The sequence below is a fragment of the Impatiens glandulifera genome, chromosome 2 (assembly GCF_907164915.1).
Source record: "Impatiens glandulifera chromosome 2, dImpGla2.1, whole genome shotgun sequence".
NCBI lineage: Eukaryota > Viridiplantae > Streptophyta > Magnoliopsida > Ericales > Balsaminaceae > Impatiens > Impatiens glandulifera.
In genome coordinates, this window is record NC_061863.1 from 51,453,217 (window position 1) to 51,474,379 (window position 21,163).

Sequence of the window (21,163 nt, forward strand, 5' to 3'; positions counted from 1 at the left end):
GAAGTTTCACATCAATTTTTGTTTGTCAATCATGGTTGTAGGATTAATGATGTTTTGAACATGTTTATCTATGCCATTAACATTGTAACAGATTGTGAAAGTGGGTAATTTTTAAGAGGGTGTGCTTCAAACAATCACAAATCAGAGAAAGGTTTATTCTCTAGTGTACCCCAAAACAGTTTTGATTGTTTAATTGTGTTAAGAAATACAATAGTAAATTATTTAAATGAAAAAAAAAATGACATAATAGGTGGAGAAACCAATGTTAATATACCTAAAAAACAACTAATTAATTTAGGGTTCCACACCTTATATCGAATATTGTAATCAATTCCCATATAATGATGGGTCAGACATCCAGAGATGGAGGGATGTATGGGCTATGAGGCTTAGCCCACCAGCATTTTTTTATTTATATATATAAATAAATAAAAGGAGAAAAAATGAATATTTAAAATTTTAATTATTTATTTTAATTTTAAATATTATTATTATTATATATATATATATATATATATATATATATATATATATATATATATATATATATATATATATATATATATATATATATATATATAGAGGAGTGATAGAGAGGGAATTTGGTGAGGGAATGACTTGGCATCACTTTTAGGTTAGAAAATTGTAAAAGTGAGAGGAGAGAGAAAAGCGAGAAATTATTTGATTTTTTCAGCAAATTAAGATTATGCCAAATCATTCCCTCACAAAATTCCCTCACCTACTCATTTCTCATATATATATATATATATATATATATATATATATATATATATATATATATATATATATATATATAACTCTTATTTAAATTTAATTAAAATTACTTTTTTATAAAAAAAATATTCTAAAGGTAGAATTTGAACAAATAGTGGATTAGATATATATATTTTAAGAGAAATAATTGGAAAATAAAATTTGGAGAGGGATGAAAGCAATTTATTTATCTATCTTCGCTATTTTCTTACATTTTTTTTTTCAAATGCATGTCATTCTTTCTCTCATTTCTTCCCATAAATTCTCTCTTATCCCTTTTTTTATTCTAGTTAGAATTTGTTTAATTATTAATATTTAATTATTATTTTTTATAATTTATGAGTATTTTTAACTTTTAAATTGTGTTTATTTTATATTTAAATTTTTTTATAAAAAATAATTTCTTTTGAAATAATTAACATTAATTGAATGTAACACCTTTAAAGGCATATAAAGAAAATAAAAATTTAGATCATAAAGGTCATCTTCCACCCTTAATCTCATTTTTACACCGAAAATGCATAAATAATAAATGTCACATCAAACTGTAATTAATCTTATCATTTTAAAACTCAAAATAATATTTTTATAATATTTATTTTTTACCAACTTTTTAATATTTTCAATACTATCTACATATTTATAAATTTTACAAATTAAATCTTAATATTTTTTCTATTTAATTAAAAAATCTTTAAATTGACTATTTTATCTTGAAATTTTTATCAATGTAGTCTAAAATGTCTTTTATTTTTAATTTGTAATGTTATTTTCCTACTTTTATTTTATTTTAATATATTTTTTAACTTTTTTTTTGTTTATTTTGTTAATTATTATAAATTTAGGATACATACAAAAATATATAAAAAATAAATATATATATATATATAAATAAATAAAAATAATATATAAAAAACATATAAAAAAATTAATATATTAAAAGATTATATATAAAAATAAAATAAATTATATAAACAAGATTAATATAAAAAAAAAATTAAACTTATGACTTTAAACTAAATTGATAAATATTAAAATACATTAAGGATTGAAATATATATAAAATAGTCTTTTAGTGGATGAACAGTAACAACGTATGAATTGTGGTTTTTTTGAAATATAATTTTAGATAAAATTCTTAAATGGTTAAATCCTTAAAATAATAAGATTTTAGAATTTATGAACCTAAGTAACAGTATTCTGATTAAACAACGGATGAAAGGGGATGAGCTCCACAGGAAATCTACTGAACGCGGTTCAACTAGCGGAGATTTTCGGAACAGCTGGAGTAATCGGTCCCCATGGGAGACCTTCAAGCACATCCGACAAGGAATTTCACAAGTTTATAAATAATTTAGATTCTAATATTTGATATAATTTTAAACTAGAAAAAAAAAATTATTTATAAATTAAAAAATATATATATTATTTATTCAAATTAATATAAATACTTTTTGATTAATTTTATATTTAAATTAAATTGTTAAAATATAAAATAATTCATTATATATATAAATAACAATAATATATAATAAATATTTTTTAAATTAAACTTTTATCAGTTTTAGTTTTTGGCCAACCGAATGGAGTAACTCTTTATTTTAATAGGATGAACGAATTTGAGTTGGACTACCATATTTTATTTGAGTTGACTATAAACCTAAAAAAAATGTATGTAAATAATTTTATTTTGTTTATTCTGATGACTTTGCAAATTAGGAATCGTGATTACATCACATAATTAATTCAAACTTGATTCTAAATAGTGTTTCATATTCTTTCTTCTATACAAAAGTTTAGTGAAGGAAGATAGGATGTGTAATTTTCTTGTTATTCTCTATACCAGTCTCAATTGACCAAACCTTGTTGGAAGTTTCTCCTTATACTATACAAAGATAAAGCTTTCACCAAAACTCTTCTTGTGATAATTTGGATCTAGTTTTCGTTCCATCTAAATTTTGCTTGGTTGATATGTAAATCACACTTACAAAATTGAAGTAATACATTTTCATGGCAAGGAAAAAAACTTGGGAACAGTAACATTCATCAAACATCTCAGATTTGATAGAGATCTCAAATGGTGGAGAAGAATTGAGAATGTTTACAAGAACTTGTATTATTGCATTGATTTCATCTCAAGATACCATCCACACCTATTTATTTGCTACAAAATCTTTCTAATAACCATTTAGCTCAATCAACTAATTGCCCTCGTTCAATTGACTTTACTAAAAGATTAGCCAAAACACATTGTATGAAGCACTAAAAGTATAACCTATGAAAAATAAAGAGTGGTTCATTTAATACTATAGATAGAATTTCATTGCAAATTTAATGGCTTGCAACGGCAAAATCACAATTCTTTTTAAAATTTAAAAAAAAAAGTACTCTGAATTAGACTCAATCTTCAAAACAAAGTTGCAATATAATAAAGAAACAGGGTAAAGTTCAAAATCTCCTTCACTTAAACAAGATATCAAGACACTTAGAAATAAAAACACCTTACAAAATGATCTGAACCTCTCTACACCTTAATGGCATACTTCCTCAATGGATAATAGATTTCCTTCTTCTTCTCCCTCTCAGTCTTCAATGATTGCTGCAACAAACAATCAAAAAGTATATCAAAAGAGGATACACATTATTGGTCAATATGAAATCTTTAACATAACATTCAACTATTCATATATGCACAAGTAAGTAATACCTGATGCTTGGTCAAACGTTTGCGAATGGCTCTGGTTTTCTTTGGACGCAGATCAAGAGGCAAATACTTCTTGTTCTTGTAGACTTCCCTCAATGCAGACTTCTGTTTCTGTGATACCACTGTCAGAACTTGGGCAATAGACAGCCTCACCACCTTACTGTACAACAACAATCATAAAATGAATCAATTAAGAACAATGTGTTTGATGTTTCAGTTATTCTAATGGTACAGATCGCTATCAAAATCAAAACCATAACCAATCAACCGCCATTTCTATCAAACCATAGCCAATACAGATCTACAATCAAAATAGATGGCATTTCCATCGAATCCAACACAAACCCATTAGATATCTTGCTAATGTGATCTGATATATCAAACCCATCATGCCAAAATGAAATTTTATGATGAGAAAACTAATATTGCGTGGAGTTGAGAGAGATCGTACATTTTGGAGAGTTTGTTAGGGGCGCCGCCAGTGACTTTGGCGACACGGAGGATAGAGAGCTCAGCCTTGAGTTCCTTTAACTGGGCCAAAAGATCGGCCTTGGTCTTCTGTCTCAACTCGTGAACCTTAATTCTCGCTGAAATACAGAAATCATTCAAACAGGAATAAGATAGAGATAAACTAATTTCGAATGGAGATCATATGAAGAATAGAATAAACGGCTTACCCATTGCAACGCTCGATCCTCGAAGGTTGTAGAGAAGATGTTCTTTGATCGACGAGAGAAGTGACAAATGCGGAATGAGGCTAGGGTTTCAGCCAATTGAGATGGGTTTTATAGGTAGATCGGAGAGAATAGAAGATTATACTGGATTGGGGTATGGGCCTCATTTCTGCAGGCCCAATATCAGTTGTAAAAGAAATGAAACTTCTTCAAATCTGGTCCGTAAGGACATTATTTTTATTAACTTTTTTTTTTAATAATATAATCTTTGAGTTACATATAAAATAAAATGTGTAAGATTATAAAATAATTAAATTTAATCTACAAATATAATAAAAATAACTTTTTAAGTTTAAACTAAATTAAAAATAAATTATACAAATAAAATAATAATTAAAATAATATATATCACTCACTTATTGTCTATCTATCTCATTCCTCATATATATTCTAATCTATTTATATTATTTACAAAAATATTTCATAAATGATATATTATAATGACATATAAAAATCTTCTCTTCTAGCTTAGAGGTAATAAGAGGTTGAGATTCTCATATTTCTTAAGAGGTCTTGGTTCGAACCGTCAGACGAAATGGTTCTTGTGGTCACATTTTTTTTATAAATGGTTCTTGTGGTCACATTTTTTTTTTATAAATGACATATTAATATATCTTTAAGAGAAAAAATTAAAACTTTGTTTTTGTTTACAAAGTTTAGGGTTTTGGGTTTTTTTTCATATTTATTTTTTTTCAATATATTTATTTAAATTATTGATTTAAAATATTTATAACTTTTCAAACTCTCTTTACGAGTCTATTCAGTTGAAAAACTATTAAAATAATAATAGAAATATATATATATATATATATATATATATATATATATATATAATAATCCTCTATATTTATTTACTTCATCGTAGGTTATTTTTAGTTAAAAAAAATATATTTCCTCATTTCTCTACATATATTTTCTTACTTTTTCCTAAATTAATCCTTAAAAAAACTTCACATTTTTTCGAGAAATTAGATAAAATAACTCTAATAATTACACTTTTTGGGAAATGATAAAGTTTGCAAAAATGATTTTTTCGATCGACGAAAATACTCTTTCGCGTCACACGAAAGGATGACCTGATTTTGCAAAAATGACCCCCGCAGTACTGTCGAGTAACGCGAAAGAGGTATTTTCGTCCAAAAAGATCATTTTTGCAAACTTTATAAATTTTTGCAAACTTTATAAGTGTTGTATTATTTTCCAAAAAAGTCATTATTATGGTCATTTCTTTAAATTTTCCCATTTCTTCTTAATTAATAATTCACATATCTATATATATATATATATAAAACTAATCCTTGAAAAAACTTCATATTTTTTTAGAAATTGGATAAAATAACTCTAACAATTACACTTTATTTTCTGGGAAATGATAAAGTTTGCAAATTTGACTTTTTCGGTTTTTAGAAAGACGAAAATACCTTTTCGCATCACGCGAAAGAATGACCTAATAATTTTTGCAAAAATAACTCCCGTGGTGCGGTCATTTTTACCAACTTTATCAGTCTTGTATTATTTTCCAACAAAGAATCATTATTAGTGTCATTTCGTTAAATTTCCCCATTTCTTCTTAATTAATAATTCGTTATATATATATATATATCCTTAAAAAAACTTACATTTTTTTAGAAATGGGATGAAATAACTCTAATAATTACACTATTTTTTAGGAAATGATAAAGTTTGCAAAAATGACATTTTCGGTTTGTCTAAAGACGAAAATACCTTTTCACGTCATGCGATGCATTATCGTGTCACGAGATGCATTATCGTGTCACGCAAAAGGATGGCCTGATAATTTTTGCAAAATTGACCCCCGCGATGTTGTATGTGAAAGGGGTAGTTTTGTCCAAAAAAGTCATTTTTACAAACTTTATCAATCCTGTATTATTTTCCAAAAAAGAGTCATTATTAGAGTCATTTCGTTAAATTTCCCCCATTTCTTCTTAATTAATAATTCTTTATATATATATATATATATATATATTATATATATATATATATATATATTATTATCATGGTTCCAAGTTTAAATTAACAATTAATAATATAAACTAGAATTATTTGATTGAATTCTTCAAAAAAAAATTGATATAATATTATTGATTAAATGAGTAATCTTTATCTATATTTAGAATAGTAATAGAAAAGATAATTAATATAAGAAAACTTAGGAATTAATTAATATATTGAGTCTAATTAATAGGAGATAAATCAATAATTTATCTTATTTGTTTAATACTTTATAATTCATTTTCAAGCGAAAAAGTGAGGCACAAACCGTGAGTTTACTACGTAAAAGAGAAAATCGATGAGAAGCAAGACTTTTGGTGAATATATCAGCCACTTGATCTTCAGTATGAATGTATTAGATGACTAGTTATTTACGAACAATTTTTTCTCGAACAAAGTGAAAATCAATTTCAATATGTTTCGTGTAAGCGTGAAATACCGGGTTTGCTGATAAAAATACGACACCAATATTATCACACCATAGAACTAGGGAAGAAGAAAGTGAAACTCTAAGTTCACTAAGTAGAGATTGAATTCAACAATGATCAGCAATAGGGATGGCAATGGGGCGATTCGGGGCGGGGAATACATTACCATCCCCGCCCCGTTCGATTTTTTTCGATTTCGGGGAATCCCGCGGGGTACCGTCAATATTTTTTTAAAATAAATAAATAAAAATTATACAATAAAATTATAAAACGAATATTTTAATGTAATATATATTGTAATATATTAAAATTTTATATTATTATAAAGAAATAACCTTATTACTCTTATAAAATATAATGAATAAATAAATATATTGGTAATTTTAATATATTTAATTGTATTTATGGTGTTCGGGGCAGAATCGGGGTGAAATTGGGGTGGGTCGGTGCGGGGGACACAAATACCATCCCCGCCCCATCTCCGTTCGGTTTCGGGGAAAAACCGTCCCAAACGGGGCAATACGGTTCGGTTTTCGCGGGGCGGTTTCAAATTGCCATCCTTAATCAGTAGTTGTATATGCAAGAGCACAATATTAAAATTCAGTACTAGAGCGGATAATTACTTGTTGTTTTTTAGAATTCTAAGAAATGAGGTTGTCACCTAAAAAAATATAAAATTCAGTTGTTAAACGATGATCATCAGGACATCCTGCCCAGTCAGCATCAGAGTAAGCAACAAGAGTGAATTGTGAAATTGGACGAAGATAAATCCCATGACGAAGAGTATGATGAAGATATTGAAGAATACGTTTAATTGCTCTTCAATGAGAAAATGTGTGAGTTTGCATGAATTGACAAATTCAATCGACAACAAAAGCTAACTTAGGACGAGTAAATGTAAGATATTGTAGTGTCCCTATACACTATAATAAACAGATCAAATAAAGAGTCACTATCATGGTTAGAAATAGAAGAGTCAATAGAAGAGAGTGTGTAATGGCTTTACTTAAAGCACATAGCCAAATATAAAACTAAGCACATCATCATTAATTTAAAAGCATGTTTGAAACTATTTTTCATTTCTACTACTAAATTGTTTTTTCTAATTTAGTAATATTTGCATTTTCAATTCATTCCAAAAAAAAAAGAGAGTAAATTTATGTATGTTAATCTTTTTGTTGTAAAAGTGAAACTGAACTTAGTCAAGAATACCCATAATCACAAAAGTATTATTTTGCTAAATCAATTAATTGATAATCTCCACTTTGTAATCCACCTTTTAAATATTTATGTCTTTCTTGTAATTAATAAATAGTAGACTTTTAAACTATCTAATAATATTTTTTCAAACTCCATCTTCTTCCAAAATCAAGATATAAGATAATAATGTGATAACTCTTAAACTTTTAAATCATCAAACTATTTTTTTTCACTTCTTTTTTAATGAATTGACGACACAAAATATATTATGAGTAGTTATTTTTCACTCCAGAATTACAAACATAAAATGTATTATGAGCAGTTCTTTTTCACTCCGAAACTACAAACACAAAATGTATACAAAATGTATGTATTATTTGTATATTTTATGGTGTTATCCTAACATTCATATCTAATAATGAAAAATATTATTATTTCAAATAAAATGATATTAATAGAAAGATTAATATTCAAATAAAGTCTCTTGAATATACTTTATTGAAAAACTCATATCATGTTGAACTCAAGTTGAATTGATAAATTATTGTTGGGATTTATTTTTTAACTTACAGAAAATTTTGTAAAGTTGGTTTCAATTTATTGACTTAATAATATATCAAAAATCTACCTTAAAAAAATAAAAAATAATACTAATAAAAAAAACTATATACAAAAAAATATTATTATTTATATATTTTAAACATTATAGCTCAATTTTTTTTTTTCTGCCAATCCCTTTTTATATTTTCAAAAATATTATGTATATATAATTAACAAGCTAAGGGAAAAATAAAAATAAATGAAAAATTGTTACACGGTGGCAGATAAACTGGATAAGTATTTGATTGATCTAGGCTTATATAGAAATAATGATGTTTTTGGAAAGAAATAAAATAAACTATTTAATTTAATGAAAAAATAGATAATTATAATTTATTTGGATAATTGATAAGTATTTTAAACACTAAAAATAAGAAACATGATTAATAATAAGATTGACTAATTAATGATTTGAATTTAATTAAAATAATCCATATATATTAATCAAATAAAAAATGACAATCTATATATATATATATTTGACCAAGCAACTTTACATATACTTGTCTTCTCAAACAACTTAATTTGATAATTCCCTGGTTCTAGGAGTAGCCAACGGCGAACCCTCTAATCTTAATCTCTTAAATCTTGAATTCTTAAGCCATGGTCTGTTTTTTTTGTTTTCTTGAAGAACATGAATAAATGTATTAATTAATTATCAACATCTGAATTAGTTTTGGTTTTGTCATATTTTTTTGCAGGCTTTTGAAGGTGAAGGTGTTAAATATGAAGAGGTTCATTCCAATCCATTTCTATTTAAGTTGTTAAATTTGATGTTGATTGATTGGTCTTTCTAATTATGATCTCTTATATATATATATATAGGACATCATTCTTAATTCCAGAAGAATGAAGCTTTTCACCTGCAGATGGCTGCCTGCAAATCAAGAACCAAAAGCTCTCATCTTTCTCTGCCATGGCTATGGCATGGAGTGCAGCATCACCATGAAAGGTTTTTTTTTTTTTTTTTGGAAAAAGGGTAATTAATTGTATTGTTTTGATGCCCAAAAAACCCTTTATTTTGTTTGAACAGGGACAGGGAAGAGATTGGCAAGGGCAGGATATGCAGTATATGGAATGGATTATGAAGGGCATGGGAAGTCATCTGGGCTTCATGGATATGTCCCAAGTTTTTCTGCCCTTGTTAGTGACTGTTCCCGTCACTATACATCTATAGCTGGTACTTTGTAAATAATTTGATTAATACATTTTTTTTCTTTTCTTTTTGAACTAATTCCTAGTTTGAAAATAACAGAGAGAAAGGAGAATGGGGGGAAGATGAGGATAGTGATGGGGGAGTCCATGGGAGGGGCTGTGGCACTTCTCCTGGATAGGACTATGCCCCAATTCTGGGATGCTGCCATTTTGGTTGCTCCCATGTGTAAGGTTAACTCTTTATTCTATAGTATTATTTGAAAATGATGTATCTTCTATGACCCATATACAATAGTCTAAGTAATTGGTTTGGTTTGATTTGATTTGATTTGAAGATAGCAGATGATATAAAGCCTCATCCAATGGTGGTCAATGTATTGACCAAGTTATGCCATATTATTCCAAAATGGAAGATTATTCCAACTCAGGACATTGTGCATATTGCCTTTAGAGATCCTGAAATCAGAAAAGAGGTAAATACTAATACTCTTATTCTTTTGTTTCTTTCGAGCCATATGTGTAACAAACAGCTACAAATGACGACAGGTTGAGTCAAATCCATATTGTTACAAAGGCCGACCACGATTACAAACAGGAAATCAGCTCTTAACTGTCAGCTTAGATCTCGAGAAAACACTTCACCAGGTGAATAAATAATTACAAAATTAAAACTCGAAAAGAAGAATAGTATTAATCAACTGTTTTTTGTTTGTTTGTTTGGTTAGGTGTCACTACCTTTTCTAGTTGTGCATGGAGATGCTGACAAAATAACTGATCCATCAGTTAGTAAGCTATTGTATGAATCAGCTATCAGTACAGATAAGACACTTAAGTTATATCCAGGAATGTGGCATGACTTAATCTATGGTGAACTTCCTGAAAACATACAAACTGTCTTCTCCGATATTATCACATGGCTCGATGACAGAGTTGAAGCAGAAAATGCTAAAATGGAAAGGGAGCATAAGATCGACAATGATACCTACCTCCAAATGAAACCTGCAAACTCAACCCGAAAGGCAATTTAATTTGATTTTCTGTGGGACTAGATTTCATATATTGTCTCTTTTTGACATATAAAGGTTTATTTCATTGGCAAACATTTTTTTTCTGTCTATTTCCAGATGGGATTGCGTTTGAAAACTGAATGATACACAGATTCAAATGTTTATTAACGATTTTTCATGTTTATGCTCACACACATTTAGAACCCCCAATTAAAGCACATTCCCGAGGGCACTGTTATTTAGTAATCAATTAGCTGAAGTTAGTAGTATTATTCATATTGTAAGCAGACAAGAAGAAACAAAACAATTGCTTCTGCAAAATTATACTCTTTTCATAAGAAGGATTTGTCCGTCCTACAAATTGTATATTCAGCAAGAAAGTCAACTTCCAACTTCAAGGAGCATTCTTCCAACTAGGGTTAAACTGTAAAAGACAAAACAAAATAGCCCATCAGTTAGTTGCACTAATTGTTGCCATTTTATTACTCAAATTGTATTACTAACTGGTTTTGTTTGAGTTTGACTTGTTTGAAGATTATAGTTCATAGAAACTTTTGGTGCAAAATGACCATTTTATATTGATAACTTATTAAAGAAAAGATGGACATATAAATATATATAGTAAATATGATGAGCTTACTCAAATGATCTTATTTCGAATTGCTTCAAGTTTCCTTAGAAGTTCAGCCTGAGTTATGTCCATTTCCCTAGCAATTTTCCGGCGCAATTTCAAGGGCAATGTTGGAAATTGCTCACATAGATCTCCATCAATCACATTCTACAACATTGATAAAATATTTCAAGATAAATGAAACAAACTGAAAACATTTGATTTATATAATTTTTATACCTTGACAGTAAAATAAGAAGACCTAAAGGTCAAGTGATCACGTCCACACAAAGGGGAATGAACCTGCCTCATTTGTATTTCAAATCTTGAGAAGAAATCAACATCATCTCTAGAACTAAAAGCATGTAATGCTCCTAAACTCCCCATTATAGTTCCATATAAGACACACTCTTTACCATCTGGAGTTAGAGTTGTTTTCTGCAAGCAAGTGATAACATCACCAACGTGAAAATGGACTATTTCGTCTATTTTGTTGGGGGTTCCATCACCATATGGGCATTTTTCTATTGCTGCTGATACATCCGTGGGTAACCGTAAGAAAAAGACATTCCCAAGCCTGTCTGCACCAACCATTGTATCGATGTCTATGTGATGAGATGCAGTAATACATCTTTCTATTGAATCCTCACCAAACATGTATAGTTGGTTTCCGCCTGGATCAGGGCCAGGAAGATACTTGCAATAGCGGACTTTCTGCAAACAAAATGGATTTAGAGAAGAAATATATGACTCACACATTAGAAAGAAAAACAAAACAAGAAAAAGACAGAAGCTACCTACCTCATCATCACATACATAAAATCGATCACGGTAGACTTGAATAGATTTAATTCTGCAGGGAAACATGTCACCACATTGTCTAAGCAATTTGGTTTCACCCAAATCATATAATCGCAGCATCTTCCCAACTCCAGCAAGCAACTTTCCTTCGAATTCGCACAAAGCAAGAGGAAGGTTATCCACTTCCGTCTTATGCAAAAGTTCTATTTTCTTTCCCCAATCCACAAATCTATAAATATGAATATATCCACCAGATACTTCATCTTCCTTAGGACCAATACCTGTACCCACAGCCAAGACTGTTTCATCATCTTTAAACTTCACTGTGCATATGCTGAAGGCAGCTTCATCATCCTCAAGCTCCACTAAACAAGTGGTGTCTCCATTCTTTGGATCTAAAATCCTTATGCAAGAAACCCACTTATCAGATTCCACTTTGGGATACCCAAACTGCTCATCAGAGAAAGGATCTTCCATGTCTTCTTCATCATCACCATCCGCACTTTCCTTAATCCAACTTGCAACTTCAAAACACTCGTTTTTCTCATACTCACGATCTTCAGCATTAATCACTCCCTTTTCTCTCTCGATAATAACCAACATTTTCTGTTGTTGCTGTTCATGTTGCTGTTGATGAATAATAACCTTCCTCGGTGTGTACCTCAACGGATATGAAATTTGGTTAAACGGCTGCTGATCTCCCAATTTTTGAACAACGAAGATCCTTAATTCAGCCCCATTAACACCCACCACACCTTCCCTGCATTGATCAGACGAAAATGAAGCAGCGTGCTTAAAACTTTCATATGAAAGTGGTGCCAGAATAAAAACACCTTGATGTACAAAACCAAGCCAACTCCGGTTCGACAAGCATAACACAGCAGGTATTCCTCCAACCACGATAGATAATAGTTTGGGGGAATTTATCCCTAATGGTTGATAGCGGGTATCATCAAGCTGACCTGACACCGGGTTCACACCCGTTCTGAACAATACACCATTCTCTAAACCAGCATTGAGAAACAGACTAGTAGTATCATCAAGAAAGATAAGGGATTCTGGTAATGAATAAATACTTTGCAAACTTAGTAGCTTCATACAATGTTTAGGCTCCAAAGAAAATATGTAAATGCGGTTATTATCATATCTATCGCATGATCCAAGTGCGAAGAACCGTGATTTCTTTTTTCCTTCTGGAACAGGGGCGATAGCCAAACAACCCACAGTTCCAGATATCTTTTTCTTATTAACAAAATTCAGCTGACCGTTTTTACCCACTTCAAAGTATTTAAGCTTTCCTCCATTCAATGCAATAATCACTTGAAGTCTGTTAGCTACGACTTTAACAATTCTTCTCTTCTTTGAGGCTAACCACTCATCAACTAGACCTTGTTCCTTTATCTGTCTAATCCCACCAGAATAAACTTGCATCAAAGTATCGTTTCCTATCAAAGAAACCACAAGTGAAGGTGTGTTTTCCAGGAAACCAGTAAGTCTCACTTGTTCAGTAATTTCACCAACAGAGAACATAATAGTTGTTTGAGCAAATGAAACAACGATATACGCATCAAATTCATCATTCACATTCTTCTTCACTGTCCATATAGCAGTTGGGACTTCATGAAGATATGATTTCTCTATTTCCCTTACAGCCAAGCCCGGTCTTAATATCTTAAGAGTGGAACGAGGACCACTCCCGCATAGAGTGAAAATGTGAGGGGGGATTTCTCCGTAAAGATTATCAACTTTCATATCGATTATCGGCATTAAGCTCTGGGCTTGGTTAACCCTCAGGAGATTCTTCAGCTTCCTCGGCTGGAAAGGAAGAGGATGGAAACCTTCACTTGTTTTCAACTGTTTATTCGAGGAAGATTCCACATCAGTAAATTCTCCAATTGGATTAAATCGATACAACCCATGATTACCAATCTCAGATGCAGAGAATAGAAAATCAGACTTCAGCAAACACAGTGAAGACGAAACAGGAATTGTGTCGAAGTACTTAATCCTTAACTCCTTCACCGTATCGTTTTCATGGTCTAATGTAACCTTAAAGATATCACCATATTCTGTTTGCAATAGAAAGAAGAACACGGATTGTTTCCTGATAACCACAGCCGAAACTATCAAGGAGCCGCGATTAGCTGACAAATCTTCTCGTCTAGGGATGACACCCCTAACATCTGGGTGACCCTGGTTTTTGTATATAACGAAATTCTCGGCACAAACAAGAACACCACTAGGTCCATCTGCACCACCAGGTACAGTTAAAAGCATGTTAGCATCATTATCAACCTGATCAAACCATCTCCTTGAAACAACTGTATGCTCTAGATCAAGCTCATAAAATACCAAACATTTCTGTGCATAGGCAGCCTCAGTATTATAATCAAGTTCAATTGCAGCAAATATTGGATTACAAAACCCACGATCAACCCCACAAATCGAGTAACATAAAACTTTAGAGTTGTGCACATGTATAGGCGGATAAATTGTTAACCCATCTTTCTTATCCCCTCTAGTCAACAGAAAAACCAGTTTTTGCTCCTCACAAGCCCCAATCATAACAGCCCTACCATAAGGTTCAATTGCCAAGTACTGTCCAGGCACTGTACGTAGACAACCAGTCCTCCCCAAAATCTGCTGTTGAATTTTATGGAAAACATTATCTTCTTTATTGTATTCTAGTATGACCATCCGTCCAGAATCCGAACCAATAATAATGTAATCTTTGTCGGCATTGGGTAATCTGAACTGAGCTAAGGATCTAATATAACCAAAGACTTCAACGGAGAGAAGCTTGAGAATGTTACCTTTTTCGTCAAGTCGGAGAAGGTCGAGAATCTTGCCTCTTGCGACGACAATTTCTTCTGTGTTGGTTGTCGGTCCACCAGAGAAATTTCCAGTGACGGCGCAGACTATGCCGGAAGCTTGCTGGAGAGTGAGATTGTAGAGATACATGTCTAGATACAAGATTTATAAACCCTAAGATGAAATCATAGTGATTGAAATGAAGAAATTCTTGGACCTTGAAAACTTTGCAGGGAAAATGAACAGTTAGTTAGTTAAAGTATTGAAATTTTTTTGGAGGGAAAATGGACAAACCGTTAATCTGTTATGAAACAAAACTATCATCAAATGTTTTACTTTTATTTATTTTTTATTTAAATGAAAATTTTGTTATATACTTTAAATTAACCATACTTTTTATTTTATTTATATGCTTCTTACATGATATTATGCAATTTATTTTTGAACAATATATTTAAATGATACTTTTAAATGTATAGAGATTTTAGAAAATACAATTTATAAAAAAAAATAAAAATTGAAGTGTGGCTGCTGGGATTCGAGCCCAGGTCTCCACGGCCACAACGTGGAATTCTTACCACTAAACTACAGCCACTTTGTGTCAGTAAATAAATATATTATAAATAAATATTAAAAGTACATCACAAATACTTAAGTATTAGATTTTAGAATATTTCCCATTTACTTGAAAAAAGGATTAGTTTTACTTTATAAATTTGGGTTAAGATTATTTGATTTCTAAATAGTTAAATGTTCATCATGATTTAAAGTTAAAATAATATTTATTCGTGTATGTTTTGGACGAGTGAAATTAGATTTGACATTATAATTCTTATATTTGAAAAAACTATAAAAATTGGATAGTTTTGTATAGAGTTTGATTCTTATTAAGAAAATGAAAAATCATGATTAAATATGTTAATTTTTTAAATTAAAAAATATATATAATTTACTAAATAAAAATAAATAAATAAATAAAATTATATGTTAAGCATATGAGATTAATTGTGTTAAATGATAAAATAATATGATATTTTATTTGAAAAATATAAAATATAAATATTAAAATTACAATTTAGAGCTAAAAATAATAAAATTGAGAATAATAAAATAACATTGATTTGAATTATAATTATAATTCTTAAATACACTGCCCAACCTAATCATTTGAATTGAACCCAATTTCAATTCTAATTTTTATGATTATCAAACATATATAATAATTTATATATAAAAAGTTAATAAGTTTATTCAAAATTAAACTAGTTATTTGTTTTGGATTAAACTACACCTATTATATCTTAATTACTTTTAACCATTTTCATTAATTAATTAAAATATATTTTTTTTTAATTTTGAGTAGTTTTTAGGGATTTTTCGAGAGTTTCTGAGGGATTAAACAGACTGATTCACTATCTACTATCTCTTTTTTTATTCGTCATTGTTATGGAAGTTCTCTAAAAAATGATAACCTTCTTAGAAAACTCGGAACTCATCTGTAGAGTGAATTGTCGGTCAAAAAAATATCATTTTTCTATATCACATTTGATTTTCGCTGATGACACGCTCTGCATGGTTCAGCTACATGAATTTTAAACAAATTCGAAATATTTTATGGGTATTCGGTGTATGTTTCGGTCTTTGAGTGAATCTTAATAAATTAGACATCTTTTTTCTTATATCTTGTTTCGAATATAAGAAAAATGGTGTTGACAATGTGTTGGGTTCACAATTGATGATATTACATCAACATACCTTGGTATGCAATTGAGTGCTTAATTATTCAACACCTTTTGGACCCAATTATCACTAAAATGGAATGTAATTGTTTAGATGGAAAAGTAAATTAATTTAGAAAGGGATCGGTTAATCCTTATTAAGAATGTGTTTTCATCTATGCCCACATATATGATGTCTTTATTCATTTTTTCAAGAGTGTGACGGTGAGAATAATGTGTAAATTTATATGGGGATCATCTAACTCATTGTTTTGTCATTTAGTTAGTTGAGATAAGGTTAAATGTTTTAAAGATCAAAGATGTTTAATATTCGAGATCTTATTTCCTTTAATAAGGCTTTTCTATCAAAATGGTGCTGTAGATTTGCAACGGAACCAAATAGTCTTTGGGCATCGATGATCAAATGTAAGTATGGTTACGACTGATTTAGTTGGTTCACAAAAATATTTATTTATCCAGCGGAGTGTAACATTTGGAGGCTAACATTTAGTGTAGTGTCAAAAGCTTTTGTGAGCAATCTAGATTCATTGTGGGGATGATTCTTCGATCAGTTTTTGGGATGACATTTAGTGTAGTGTTAAAAGTCTAGCTACAACGTATTCTAAGCTTGTTTCCATTGCTATATGTAGAAATTATACAGTTAAGGTCATGTTTGATCATTGATCTAGTGATTTTGCTAGCCGAATTAGATATAAAATGCGATTAAACATTATAGAGAGTTCGTCTCATAGTAGAATTTTACTTTTGATAAGTCGCAAACAAGTGTCACCGTTTGAACAAGATGTTATCTGTTGGTAAAACATGAATAATTTTCATGTGGGGCATTGCTACAAGTTATTCGTCAAGATGAGTTCATATAATTTTTGTTGAGAAAAACTTTAAGAGTCAAATATTTCATCAAATATCTCGTTCTTTGAAAGTAGTATTATTCACAATAGAATTCTTACGGATGATATGTGCATGAAAAAATGTTGTATTATAGTTAGTCGTTGTCGTATGTGTCACGAGTAGGTTGAATTCACAACTCATTTATTTTTGCATTGTCAAGAGGTGACTAATATCTAGAGTCTTTTGCGGAGTAACTGAGATTCATTGGGTGATGTCCGAGTCTTTGAGTAGTTGTTGGGAAATTTGAATTGATGCGACTAATATGACATGTCTACATAATTGGATTGTCATCCCAATTATTTTTTTGATGGACTATCAAGTTGGACATAAATTATCGAACTTTCACTGATCGTAATTGTCTGATCGTAATTGTCTGATCGTAATTGTCTGATGCGTACCATTCATAATGCTATTATTATTATTATTATTATTATTATTATTATTATTATTATTATTATTATATTCATTCTGAAGTCAGTAAGAAAATTAATCGTTTTTTTGAACGATAACCTATTATTATTTTTTTATTTTTTAATTATTTTCTCTTTTTAACATGTTTTTGTAATTGTGTTCAAACTATTTTCATTATTTTTAATACAAATGAAACTTTAAAAAATAAATAAATTATATATATAAAATATATAATAATTTAATTATTAATTATTTAATTAATTAAAATACTATTATTTTATTTATAGAAAATATAAATAAAACATATATATATATATATAATAATTTAACAATTAAAAAGACAAATAACTTAATTTTCTTTTATCAATTAAAAAAAAACTAAATAAAAATACCAAAAATAACCTTGAGTTTTTCAAATGCACTAATTTATCCTAAGATAAAGTTTGAGGGCATTTTCGAAATTGAAAATTTATACCTCAAGGCTCAACTATCGTCTACATTAAAACCCTAGCCTGTATTGTATGCAGCAATACAGGTCTCTCTCAAGCTTCAATTAGGTTTGTATTCTGACCTCAGCCGCCGCCGCCGCCGCCGCATCATCTGTCTGTATATTTCTATATATCCTTCATATTCTGTTTTCTAAATTCACGTTTATTTTGCGATTTGCTTACCGAGGTTTATATTTCATATCGAATTCATGTTTTCTTCACATTTTCGTGAATTCCTGTTGTAGAAATCCTTTGTTTTCTACGTTTCTTTCTCCTTTCCTTTGTTTCTTTTTGACGTTTTCCCTTGAACTGGTTGTTCTCAGGTCGGATTTGTGACGAGACCTCTACAATGGCTCCTAAAGGTATAATCTTTTTTTGAGAGGAGTGTCGTCTTCTCTGCAACCCTTCTCTTTATGTTTGGATTTGGTCTGTTTGGGTCCATGTTTTTATATGTATCTTGTAATGTTAAATGTGTAAGGGATTCAGATACACTTGGCCATGTTCTTGAGTTCTTACTAGTAGTGAGCATTATGCTTAGTGTTTTCCTGATGTGAATAACTGGAGTGTTCATGTGATCAAATAGTGATTCAAAGTCTCTTTGATTTTATGTTTTTTTGTGTAAAACAGATGACTTTGAACATGGCGATGCTTTGATTTCCTGTCTATAATAAGAATGGAGCTTGGTTCTATGTTCTGATGTCACTATTTCTTAAATTAGTTTATCTCTAGAACTTCAAAGTCTCTCATCTTAGATTTAGTAAACACAAGTGGCCCAAGAATGTCAAATTGAAGCAGCAAGTTATAACCTTCTTTTTATTCGATTAGTTCATTTTCCAAGACAACTTTATGTTTCATTCAATACTTATGCTGATGAATTGTTGATAGAGCTCTCATTAAACATATTTGGATTTCCATTTCTCTTATGTTTAGCTCACATTTGTTAGTTTGATATTATGATTGTAATGAAAATTGAATCTATATGATTTTTTAAGTTTCTATTCTTCATTTCTACATCTAAATTGCAGTTATATAATTTCTCCAATTCTCATAATTCCAATTACACACATTCAAAACATAGCCTTTATTGTTAATTTTGTCTTTCATTGCAGCTGAGAGTACGAAAAAGGTTGATCCAAAGGCAAAGGCATTGAAGGTTGCCAAGGCTGTGAAAGCAGGTGCTACTACCTTCAAGAAGAAGGATAAGATCAGGACAACAGTTACCTTTCACAGGCCTAGAACTTTGAAGAAGGAAAGGAATCCAAAGTATCCCCGTATTAGCGCACCTTCCAGAAACAAGCTAGACCAGTATCGAATACTCAAATATCCTCTAACTACAGAGTCTGCAATGAAGAAGATTGAAGATAACAATACTTTGGTTTTCATTGTTGACATCCGAGCTGACAAGAAAAAGATCAAAGATGCTGTTAAAAAGATGTATGACATCCAGACGAAGAAAGTTAACACTTTGATTAGGTAATTTTTTAAACTTTTTCATCTCACATGCTCCATATAATTTGTGTAAAAACATTGTCCCCATTGGCAATAATCACGTTTGCAAACATAATTTAGTCAGATTGAGAAATTTATTTGTAGTTATCTATATTTGACTGCATTATGAATTTTCTTTTCTATATTTTATCCAGGCCTGATGGAACCAAGAAGGCTTATGTTCGACTTACTCCTGATTATGATGCTTTGGATGTAGCAAACAAGATTGGGATTATCTAAAGCATGGTTTACTTAATTTCTCCTTTATTTTTGGGAAAATGACAATGAACCAGTTTACATAAGATATTGCAGTTTTTTTTTTCATTATCTTTAATTGAGAGTAATAGTATTTTATGCTTAGCGATTCTTTTACTTTATTTAGTCATTTTTTTACTGGATTTTAAAGAAATGCTGAAATTCTCATATTATGCAATATTGGCCTATTAAAGCAGTTAGTTATATTTCAGTCTTAAAATTTGATGATATTAAACTAAGGCTAACTAGTTATATCTAAGGTTTTTTGAATATACTTTTACAGAAATAAAGTAAATTTATATTTAAAATTAAAAAGTATTTATTTTTGTTTAACTAGTTAAATTTATAATTGTTATTTTATTTAGTGTCATTTGTTTCTTAAATTAATGTAAACTTGCATTTAATCTGTACATTTAATCTGTAATCTTTATATATATAGATTAGTTAGTTAAAAAATTGAATTTATATTAATATTAAAACGTTCCACGTTTATCAAATTTGGTGTTGAATTTAAAATATAAAGTCTTTGTAGCCTAGTTGGTTAAAGAGTTATATTTGTTTTGTTAGATTGCAAGTTCGAAACATACCTCTAACATTTTTAATTTTATTTTTAACCGTTTTAATTTTAAAAACGGGTCAACCCACAATCCGACCCAAGTATCAAAATTAACTACAACTCTCGACCCGGCAATCCAGACACTTTAAAAATTAAGCATCATTATATATATATAGATTAGTTAGTTAAAAATTGAACTTATATTAATATTAAAACGTCCCGCGTTTATCAAATTTGATGTTGAATTTAAAATATAAAGTCTTTGTAGTCTAGTTGGTTAAAGAGTTGTATTTGATTTGTTAGGTTGCAAGTTCGAAACATATCTCTAACATTTTTAATTTTATTTTTAACTGTTTTAAATTTAAAGGCGGGTCAACCCACAATCCGACCCAAGTATCCAAATTAACCACAGCTCTCGACCCGGCAATCCGGACACTTTAAAAATTAAGCATCATTATATATATATATAGATTAAACTAATGCACACAATCTAGTTAAATA

General features: G+C 29.6%; 3 protein-coding genes, 1 non-coding gene and 1 pseudogene across 5 annotated transcripts; 2 read left to right on the forward strand and 3 right to left on the reverse strand.

Annotated features, from left to right (window-relative positions):
- Window positions 1–3,180: 3,180 nt before the first annotated feature.
- LOC124926218 (60S ribosomal protein L35) lies at window positions 3,181–4,290 on the reverse strand. The gene is made up of 4 exons (XM_047466410.1): window positions 4,156–4,290; window positions 3,930–4,065; window positions 3,482–3,638; window positions 3,181–3,373 (listed from the first exon to the last, which is right to left on the reverse strand). The coding sequence occupies exons 1-4, from the start codon at window positions 4,157–4,159 to the stop codon at window positions 3,299–3,301; spliced, it is 372 nt and encodes a 123-aa protein (XP_047322366.1). The 5' UTR covers window positions 4,160–4,290; the 3' UTR covers window positions 3,181–3,298.
- A 4,976-nt stretch (window positions 4,291–9,266) lies between these two features.
- Window positions 9,267–10,784, forward strand: LOC124927473 (annotated as a pseudogene).
- Window positions 10,785–11,255: 471 nt separating this feature from the next.
- LOC124927868 (spliceosome-associated protein 130 A-like) lies at window positions 11,256–14,987 on the reverse strand. The gene is made up of 3 exons (XM_047468357.1): window positions 12,014–14,987; window positions 11,466–11,935; window positions 11,256–11,393 (listed from the first exon to the last, which is right to left on the reverse strand). Exons 1-3 carry the CDS (start codon window positions 14,985–14,987, stop codon window positions 11,256–11,258), a joined length of 3,582 nt encoding a protein of 1,193 aa, XP_047324313.1.
- Window positions 14,988–15,360: 373 nt separating this feature from the next.
- Window positions 15,361–15,432, reverse strand: TRNAH-GUG. Its single transcript has one exon. It is a non-coding gene; the product is annotated as a tRNA-His (tRNA).
- A 2,919-nt stretch (window positions 15,433–18,351) lies between these two features.
- Window positions 18,352–20,296, forward strand: LOC124926950 (60S ribosomal protein L23a-like). 2 transcript variants are annotated; one of them, XM_047467285.1, is made up of 4 exons: window positions 18,352–18,432; window positions 18,687–18,725; window positions 19,473–19,836; window positions 20,007–20,296. In XM_047467285.1, exons 2-4 carry the CDS (start codon window positions 18,713–18,715, stop codon window positions 20,089–20,091), a joined length of 462 nt encoding a protein of 153 aa, XP_047323241.1. In that variant the 5' UTR covers window positions 18,352–18,432; window positions 18,687–18,712; the 3' UTR covers window positions 20,092–20,296. The 2 variants fall into 2 exon arrangements, with proteins under 2 accessions (XP_047323241.1, XP_047323240.1); XM_047467284.1 differs by lacking the exon at window positions 18,352–18,432 and adding an exon at window positions 18,528–18,550.
- Window positions 20,297–21,163: the final 867 nt, after the last annotated feature.

Bases quoted from the DNA above. Each gene is read 5' to 3' on its own strand.
- LOC124926218 (XM_047466410.1), bottom strand. The intron at 3,639-3,929 runs GTACGATCTCTC...GTTGTTGTACAG, and splicing joins CCTAACAAACTCTCCAAAAT to TAAGGTGGTGAGGCTGTCTA. The intron at 3,374-3,481 runs GTATTACTTACT...TGTTTGTTGCAG, and splicing joins AACGTTTGACCAAGCATCAG to CAATCATTGAAGACTGAGAG.
- LOC124927868 (XM_047468357.1), bottom strand. From the start codon at position 14,987: ATGTATCTCTACAATCTCACTCTCCAGCAAGCTTCCGGCATAGTCTGC. The intron at 11,936-12,013 runs GTCTTTTTCTTG...GTTTGCAGAAAG, and splicing joins TGATGAGGTAGGTAGCTTCT to TCCGCTATTGCAAGTATCTT. The intron at 11,394-11,465 runs GTATAAAAATTA...TCAATGTTGTAG, and splicing joins CTTCTTATTTTACTGTCAAG to AATGTGATTGATGGAGATCT.
- LOC124926950 (XM_047467285.1), top strand. The intron at 19,837-20,006 runs GTAATTTTTTAA...TATTTTATCCAG, and splicing joins AAAGTTAACACTTTGATTAG to GCCTGATGGAACCAAGAAGG.